Genomic DNA, 9,793 nt, shown 5'->3' on the forward strand with positions numbered 1-9,793 from the left:
AATTTGTACTTGATTATGATATTAATGTATTTGACACTTATATAATTGCCCTTAAACCCATATGACCAAGTCCTCCAACCAACAAAAACAATGCATAAGAGAAATGGATTAGAAAGCAGCAAAATAACCAGTGACATTAAGATATACATTACAAGATTGGGGGAAAAAATGATGATGATGCAAACACAAAAATTAATGTCTCATCATTTAAATTGTTATAAGACAATGGTCTCTGTCATGTATTAGCTCTAAAATTTCTGAACAGCCGGCAAACAAAATATAACCGATTTAATGAGTCATTCACAGTTCCAAAGTCTGAATTAATTCATACTTACACGTGTGGCTCATTCTTTGAAACAAATATATAACAAATAGGCGGAATCAACCGGGGACTATGATATTCAATGAATTGAAAGCTACGAAATGGCAAATTATTAGAAGCACTCGGTTCTCCATGTCAAATAGAGGATATTCCATACATATTTTGACACGTGTAACCTGGACCTACACATATTATAAGACGATCCACTATTTTAATTATTACGTGGGGTCATAATACACGTGTCCAAATGTGAATTGGGGGTCCTCCGAGTGACATGAAAGACCGGGTGCTTAATATAAGAACTCCTACGAAAGAGAGAAAATTTTCAAGCAGCAGCCAGTGATACAGATTGAAAGCGATAAATGAAGGTTTTAATCGTAAACCAACAAAGATGTTCTTCTCTAGCTAAACTAGAAGGAGTGAATCCCAATAACAAGGTATAAACCTTAGCTTCTCAAATAGAATGATTTTTTATTGATTAAAAGTTGTTCATCCTTACAAAATGAGGGTTTAAATACATCCCCCTAATGATAATAAAAGACAAGGATTACCCCTACTAGGGTTTCAATAAGGCTATCCATAAAAGGGCAAAATAGGTGATACGCCCCGACAATCAGTACAATGGTACAGGTACGGATTGTCAGGGTTGTTGGTGAATTACTTCGGGAGGAAGTAAATCGAGGTCCGCCCAGGGGTAGATGTAGATTCGCCTCTTTGTGTACTCCTAGATCCGCCCTGCTCGTATGTCCTGGGGATCCGCCCTCCTAGGTACAACCTCCGTGGGTCTGATGTCCGAGGATCCGCCAGAGCGCGTGTGATCAGCGATCCCAGTTAGGATGTCCGCATCATTCTCTCCTTCTTTAAAAGAATTCGGCACTGATTTGTCTGTGTTGAACTCCAAAGGACCATCCGACTTCCACGGGCTAAGGTCACAGATGTTGAACGCCGGTGAGATTTTACCAAGCCAATTCGGTAAGGCTATATGATAGGCATTGGCATTGACCTTCTTGGTGACCTTATATGGCCCGTATTTCCTAGGTCGAAGCTTGCTGTTTGTGGCATTGGCGAGTCTCTCTTTGCCCAAATATACCATAACCTCATCCCCAATTTCAAACTGTAGGTCCCTGCGGTGCTCATCCGCCTTAGCCTTTAATTTCTGATTTCTCTCCTCAAGAGTTTCTCTCACCTCCTGGTGCATCTGCACGTAATCCTTGGCCAGCTGATTGGCAGTCACGTTTCCTTTAGGAAGATGGGCTATATCAAGGATGTGATTCGGGGTCTTTGTGTATACTACCTCAAATGGGGATCTCCCGGTTCCCGAATGTACAGAGCCGTTGTAGGCAAACTCAGCTTGGGCTAAGACCACATCCCACATCTTGGGCTTATCCTTGCATTTGCTGCGCAATAAGTTTCCCAAAGTTCTATTGACCACCTCTGTCTGTCCGTCTGTTTGAGGGTGGGCGGTGGTACTAAACTTCAGAGACGTATCAAACAGAGCCCACAATGTCCGCCAGAAGTGACTGATGAACTTCGTATCACGATCCGAGACGATGCTCTTAGGTACGCCATGTAGCCTAACGATCTCTTTGAAGAAAAGCTTAGCAGTCGCTGAGACATCATTAGTCTTACGACATGGTATGAAGTGAGCCATCTTTGAAAACCGATCAACCACGATAAATATGGAATCCATGCCCCTCTGAGTTCTGGGTAACCCCAGGACGAAGTCCATGACAGATCCTCCCATATGGTCTTTGGCACAGGCAAAGGTAACTGCAATCCAGTATTTGTAGTGCGTCCCTTGGCGGTCTGGCAAATATAGCATCGTTCTACTAAGTAGGCAACATCTCTCCTCATCTTAGGCCAGAAATAATGGGAACTCACTGCTTCATATGTTTTGTCTCGCCCAAAATGTCCTCCAAGGGATCCGCCATGTAGATCACGAATAACCTTCTCGCGGATGGAAGTGCAGGGTAAGCAAAGCTGGTTGCCCCTCATGAGATACTCATCCATCAGATGATACGCCCCATCCCCATGCTGGTGTTTACACTTCTCCCAGATACTGCCAAAGTCAGGATCTGACATGTTCAAAACAATCGGTCTCCAGGTTGACTGTTTTTATTAGTGATACCCTTCGACTCAAGGCGTCCGCCACCTTGTTCCGTTTTCCAGCCTTATGGATAAGCTTATAGGGGAACTTATCTATGAAGGCGGACCACCGGGCATGCATGGAGCTCCGAAGTTGCTTCTGACTTCCCAGGTACTTGAGAGCTTGGTGATCAGTGTAGAGGATGAATTCTTTCCCCCACCAAGTAATGTTCCCACACTTTCAACGCCCTCACTACAGCATAAAACTCTTGATCATACGTGGCCCACTTTTGTCGTGCCTCACAGAGCTTCTCACTGAAATATGCAATGGGCCTCTTTTCTTGCATCAAGACTCCACCAATCCCAACTCCACTAGCATCACACTCAACTTCGAACAGTTTATCAAAATTGGGATACGCCAACACGGGCGCTGTACTCAACTTCTCCTTGATCAGGGCGAAGCTCTCTTCTTGGGCATCCGCCCACTCGAAACCCCTTCCCTTCTTCAAACATTCCGTCAATGGGGCGACTATGGAACTGAAGTTTTTAATGAATCGTCGATAAAAGGTTGCTAGCCCATGAAAACTCCTGATGTCCCCCACGTTCCTCGGAGTAGGCCATTCTCGGATAGCTCTTACCTTTTCCCCATCAACTTGGACTCCATCGCCACTGACCACGAACCCAAGGAAAACCAGGCTCTCCATGACAAAATCACACTTCTTAGTGTTAGCGTATAGCTGGTGTTTCCTTAACAGGTCAAATACTGTCCGCAAGTGCTCCACATGTTCCACCAGGGTCTCGCTATGAATCAGGATATCATCAAAATACACAACTACAAACTTTCCAATCACCGGGCGAAGCACCTGATTCATCAGCCTCATAAATGTACTGGGGGCATTAGTCATCCCGAATGGCATTACTAACCACTCATACAATCCATCTCTGGTCTTGAAAGCCGTCTTCCACTCATCCCCAGATCGAATTCGTATCTGATGATAACCACTCCTGAGATCAATCTTGGAGAAAACTCGGGATCCGCCAAGTTGGTCTAGCATATCATCCAACCTCGGAATAGGGAATTTATACTTGATAGTGATCTTGTTAATAGCCCTGCTGTCCACACACATCCGCCAAGATCCATCCTTCTTGGGCGTAAGTAGGGCTGGGACGGCGCATGGACTCATACTTTCTCTAATGTATCCCATCTCAATGAGCTCTTCCACCTTCTGCCTCATGATGTCATTTTTCTTTGGACTCATTCGATAATGGGGGAGGCTTGGTAAACTAGCCCCGGGCACAAGATCGATATGATGTTGAATGTCCCTCAAAGGTGGTAACCCACTTGGCAGCTCTTCAGGGAACAGATCTTGATATTCGCCAAGTATGCGGGTCACTTCATTCGGCATCTCCCTTTCGCCCCTTTGGGCGGATTCGTGATTCGCCTTCACCATTACCACATACACCATCTGGCTCTCTTCACATTCGCTGACAAATGATTTGTGTGTGGGACAGACTACCTATGCAGACTTCTCGTCGGCCTTTGGCTCTCTCATCATTGGCGTAAGTACGAACTTCACCCCATTCTTCACAAATCTGTAAGTGTTCTCTCTTCCTGCGTGGATGGCGTCGTTATCAAACTGCCAGGGTCGGCCCAACAATAGATGGCAGGCATCCATATCGACCACATCACAACAGACTTCATCACTATAATCACTAATCACAATAGGTACCATGCATCTCTGGTTCACTCTAAGTTCACCCACGTTCTTGATCCACCCCACCATATAGGGGTCGGGATGCGCCTCCACCAACAACCCGAATTTCCGAACGGCGCTGCTGCTCACAATGTTCTCTTGGCTCCCACTATCTATTATCACATTGCATCGCCCACCTTTCACAAGACAACGGGTCCTGAATAGTCGGTGCCTCTGATCTCCCTCTATCCGGCTGGAGACTAACAAACATCGTACCACATGAATGGCGTATCTCTCTTCATCCGCCTCATCATCATCTTCTCCCAAGGGTTCACAAAACACTTCATCCGCTTCGTCATAGTCATCTTCATACCTCTCCACCATGTTGGCGCTCTTCCTCCTAGGACACTCGTTGGATCTATGGCCTGGCTCATTGCACCAAAAACATTTAAAAGGCGCTGGTCTCGCATACGGATTGTTGCTCTTAGGTGGTATAGGTGCTTCCTTGTACGGCCTAGTATCTCCGACAGATCCCCTTCCCACACTGTTGACCTTGGCCCCACTGGCACTCGCCACCTGCTTGCCTTTGTCATAAGACTTCACGTTATCTCTTCCCCCAGACGTATACTCAGTAGTGGCGGATCTCATGGATCTCCCGGTTAGTTGAGACTCAGCCTTGAGGGCTAAATTCCTGGCATCTTGTACCCGAACCACCATTTGTGTGCCAATACGATCCTGAATGTTGTATCTCAACCCTTCCAGATACCTAGAGGTCTTTTGGCTTTCAGTTTCTGACAAGTTGGCCCTTGCCGAAAGCCTCAAGAACTCGGAGGTATACTCATGGACACTTCGGGTCCCTTGAGAACAGTCCCTGTAGGAGCTGTAAATATACTGCTCGTAATCCGACAGTAAGAACCGTTCCCTCAACATCACCTTCATCCGTAGCTAAGATCGAATCGGATCTCTGCCCCCTCTTCTTCTTTCTTCCCTCATCTGATCCCACCAAACTGATGCGCCACCCTTCAAGCGATACGCCACCAGCCTTACTTTCCTCTCATCAGGAATCCCAGCATACTCAAAGAAACGTTCCACTTCTGATAACCAGTCTAAGAATCCCTCTATATCCAGTTCACCTCCAAAAGACGGTAAGTCTATTTTTAGCTTAAAGGCATCATCTCTATCAAAGTTTCCTAGATCTTGGTTTGCCCTAGTAACGCCCACACGTCTGTTGTCAACCGGACCAACATCCCTCATAGTCCGAAAGGCACCATCATCCCCAATATCTTCAAAGTCATCACTATCACTATCAGCATTATGAACAAGAACAAAGTCGGGTCTTCTTACCTCAGGATCCTTAGGACCCATTCGTGGAAGTGGGACATTTGTCAATGGCAATCTGGGTGGTGTGGGTTGCCTTTGGGGTCGTTGTTCAAGGGCTCCTTCCTTCCTCTGGTCTGACTCTCCGGCGGCTGGTCTGACCAAGGCACGGACTTCCAGTCTGAGGTTTTCCAGGGAAGTGGTTAACTCCTGGAACCGTTGATCGGTTTGCTTCTGCCGCTCGATGCTGGCCTGGATTTGTTCCGCGAGGTGCTCTCTCAGCTCCTCATATCTCCGGTCGCTGGCTTCCATGGAATCTTGCGGTTGTCGGGGTTGAACCATTGCCAAAAGAAGTTTCGGGTCAGGAAACGATCGGCTCTGATACCAACTGATACAAATTGAAAGCGATAAATGAAGGTTTTAATCGTAAACCAACAAAGATGTTCTTCTCTAGCTAAACTAGAAGGAGTGAATCCCAATAACAAGGTATAAACCTTAGCTTCTCAAAGAGAATGATTTTTGATTGATTAAAAGTTGTTCATCCTTACAAAATGGGGGTTTAAATACATCTCCCTAATGATAATAAAAGACAAGGATTAACCCTACTAGGGTTTTAATAAGGTTATCCATAAAAGGGCAAAATAGGTGATATGCCCCGACAATCAGTACAATGGTACAGGTACGGATTGTCAGGGTTGTTGGTGAATTACTTCGGGAGGAAGTAAACCGAGGTCCGCCCAGGGGTAGATGTAGATTCGCCTCTTTGTGTACTCCTAGATCCGCCCTGCTCGTATGTCCTGGGGATCCACCCTCCTAGGTACAACCTCCGTGGGTCTGATGTCCGAGGATCCGCCAGAGCGCGTGTGATCAGCGATCCCAGTTAGGATGTCCGCATCAGCCAGCCACCCTTTTCATGCTTTATTATCAACTATGATGTAGTATGTCTAAATCCAAAAGCAAGAATCCTATAACAAACCATCTAAACCACTCTCAAACATTGAAACCTTCAGAACGAAGGCACTGCCGATGAGCCTCGATCCATTTCGAGCAAGCATCCTCACCGTGCTCCACGATGCATTCATCTCTCAACCTCTTAGTATCAGGGCAAGCACAACATATCTTCTTTTTAGGCTTTGGTTCAGGTATGGATGTGGTAACTGAACCTTTGTTTTGCTCTGACCCGGGCAAAGCTAAGGGAGATGGAGAAGCATTTTGCAGAGGCAGCCCACCCATTGTCACAAAGTCTAAGATTACCAACACACAAATTCATTCAAGTGAACAATAAAGGAAAAAGAAAAAACAAATTAAAGCATAACCTTGAAAACACAGCAAGACATGTAAATAGACAGACATAGAAACACATAATCACAGACCAAATGTCAAATTTCAATCTAATTTTTTGTTTATTAACCCGAGTTAACACTATTTATGCTTCATATTTCTAAAACTCCAACAAATGCGTTTTGATATATCTCAAGAGGTTAGCTAATGCATCTGATAATTAGAGCTTGAATGTTATCTCAAATTATGAAAATTCCCCAAAAATTGAAGGAGGTATGTCTGTATATTTATTAATAACATATCATTCTCTTTTAACAGTGCATATATTTCACTTGATAACAGAGGCGGACTGACACTATGGGTGGGGTGGGGTGGGGGAACGGTTGGCCTCCAGCCAGTCCAAAAATACATTTTAGTATGGTGGGTGAAGGATTTTGGTCCCCCATAACTTTAACCTCGGTCCGCCCCTGCCATAACCATCAATAGTGAGAAGGGCACAATTGCTCAAAACAGCGGAAATTAAGAGCTCAATTGGATGGAGTCATGGAACAGAAGGTTAGTACCTAACTGAATATGCATATAAAGGTTATTGGCCTGCAGGAACAATTATTTATTCCTGAGAATAAATCCTTTTGTTAGTACCAGTTTTGGGTATTTCATGTTAACATCTAAATGCCCAATTTTTATGGGTGAAATCAACACAGAGACATGTTTTTTATGCATTTACCATAAAAGGAACTGCCACAGTAGAAATTCGATTAACCCTAGAGTTCTTCTATTACTCTCTATTGTGCTTAATAAAATCAAATGAGTCAACCTTGATTCAAATCTCATTACTCTTTCAATTGAAGAACGTAAATTTTCGATTTTAGGGTTTGGTTTCTATACGAGTTGAAGTCCATAGGGGAATTCAAACAAAAGCATTGGATGCAATGCAAATGAAAAATTCTTACAAACTATGCACGCCCAAACCAATTCCAACTTACAGCTGAAAGGAAGTGAAATTGAACAAAAGATTAACTTAGGAAACGAGGAAAATAACAAGTACCTGGTGGCAGTGGCGATGTTTGAATCAGTTGTGCTGGTTGTGATCGGTGATGACAGAGCTGCAATTAAGCTTTAGTGAAATTTAGCGTTCTTCTTTTTCAACTTTTTTTTTTCATCAAACAAACAATCCCTAAAAAGGATATCAGATAAAGACTAATTTCCCAAAGAACCCCGTCTGCTTGGACGAAGGTTTCACCCATAGGCGGAGATTATTTAGAAAACCTCCGGATTCCACCAATTTGATGGGACTGAAATTGAGGTTATTTCAAGGTTTTTTTGAACCTCCATTTAACCCTCATTTAACCTTTATTTAAACTTAAACTCATTCCCAAGCAAGGTTAGAAAAATAAATTCCATTTAAACTCTTTCCCAAGCAAGGTTAGGAAAATAACCTCCCTTTAATGAATCTCCTCTAATCCCTATCCAAGCAGACCCGGGGATGGTTAAGTGTTTCACGGGTCGGTACTAACCCGATTTTAATATAATTATTCGAACCATGTATAGACCTGTCCATGGGCCGGGCTGGGCCGGGTTCGGGCCGAGCCTGGCCTGGCGGGCTTTTGTGTAAAAGTGCTCGTCCCAAACCCAGCCCAGCCTAGTATTAATTTAGACGGGCTCGGCCGTGCTCGGCTCGGGCTTAAAAATCAAATCCCAAGCACAACCCATATAAGCCCACCTAAAAAAATATACATAATTTTTAATTATAAAAAATCAAATTTATACTTAAAATAAATATTTAATTATAAATATGTAAATTTTTTAATTAATATTAATAAGACGGGACGGGCTGTGCCGGCCCGTGATATTTTCATATGTCCCAAACCCGTCCAAAAAATGGGCGGACTTTAGCGGGTTTGGGCCGGGCTGGGCCTAAGAGTAAATTTCATTGTCCTAGCCCGGCGCAAGGGACACGGGCCTAGGCGGATACCCGGATCCGTGGACATGTCTATGTATCAATGAGTTTGGGACGGAAATGAGATTTTAAAAAAATATTTGTAGTGGATATAAAAATATCTTTAGAGTACTATTACCCAGTATGTATTTGTTAATTTGTTTAAATGAAGAATTTTAATGATTTGTGTTTGTTATTCTCGCTTAAAATTTTAAATATCACATTTTTTTTAATTTGTGAATAATTTTATTAAATTTGTGAAATATTAAATTTAGGGTTAGACTATGGTTATTTTGTTTTTGACAAAGTAAGCCGTTTATATATATTTTGTTAAATTTATAATTTATTAATTTATATATTTAAACATAAAAAGTTGATGGATGTGGATAACAAATAAAGAAAAAACATAAAAAGTATGAAATGAAGTATTTATTGGGGTGTTTTAATTTTTGCTAATATGTGTTATTTAGAATGTTTGGAAGTTTTGAATTTGTTTGTCAAAATTTGTGAAATATTTATTTCATTTGTGTTTTATTAAATTTATAATTTATTTGATTATTTTTTATTTATTCTTAACACGTAAAGGTATTTTGTAGGTATCCCTAAATTAAATGAAATAAAATTGAGATTAAAAAAAATATACTCATTACGAAATGGATAATTACAGAAATTAAAGGGTGTTGTTAATCCCAGTTCCAAATTTCCACCCCTAGCCCCGTGAAAGGACGAAATTACTCTTTCATGGGTTTTGGGGAGGAAAAAGCTATTTTTTTTTTGCTCTCCCGACATGCGGGCGTGTGTCTATCACGCCTCACCGTGTGGTCGGGCGTGATAGCCCCACGCCTCACCGTGTGGTTGGGCGTGATCTCTACACGCCTCACCCCAAGGTCGGGCAGTTGGCTGTCACGTCCGACCACGCGGTGAGGCGTGGGGCTATCACGTCCGACCACGCGGTGAGGCGTGATATCCAGACGCCCGCGTGTCGGATTGGCAAAAACAATAGCTTTTTAACCCCGTAAATAGTTCGTTAAACCCGTAAATAGGCCGTTAAAACCGTAAATAGGCCGTTAAGCCCGTAACTACAGAATTGTACTTAACAAATAAAATTTAAAAACATAAAAATTAAAATAAACATAAACATTTATAAACGTAAAA

General features: G+C 42.9%; 1 protein-coding gene across 1 annotated transcript; it reads right to left on the reverse strand.

Annotated features, from left to right (window-relative positions):
- Window positions 1-5,796: 5,796 nt before the first annotated feature.
- LOC136227617 (cytochrome c oxidase copper chaperone 1-like) lies at window positions 5,797-7,883 on the reverse strand. Its single transcript, XM_066016323.1, has 2 exons — window positions 7,748-7,883; window positions 5,797-6,662 (listed from the first exon to the last, which is right to left on the reverse strand). Exon 2 carries the CDS (start codon window positions 6,649-6,651, stop codon window positions 6,409-6,411), a length of 243 nt encoding a protein of 80 aa, XP_065872395.1. The 5' UTR covers window positions 6,652-6,662; window positions 7,748-7,883; the 3' UTR covers window positions 5,797-6,408.
- Window positions 7,884-9,793: the final 1,910 nt, after the last annotated feature.

The sequence above is a fragment of the Euphorbia lathyris genome, chromosome 4 (genome assembly GCF_963576675.1).
Source record: "Euphorbia lathyris chromosome 4, ddEupLath1.1, whole genome shotgun sequence".
Classification (NCBI taxonomy): domain Eukaryota; kingdom Viridiplantae; phylum Streptophyta; class Magnoliopsida; order Malpighiales; family Euphorbiaceae; genus Euphorbia; species Euphorbia lathyris.

Excerpts from the sequence above, each read along its gene's own strand:
- LOC136227617 (XM_066016323.1), bottom strand. The coding sequence starts at position 6,651 with ATGGGTGGGCTGCCTCTGCAAAATGCTTCTCCATCTCCCTTAGCTTTG.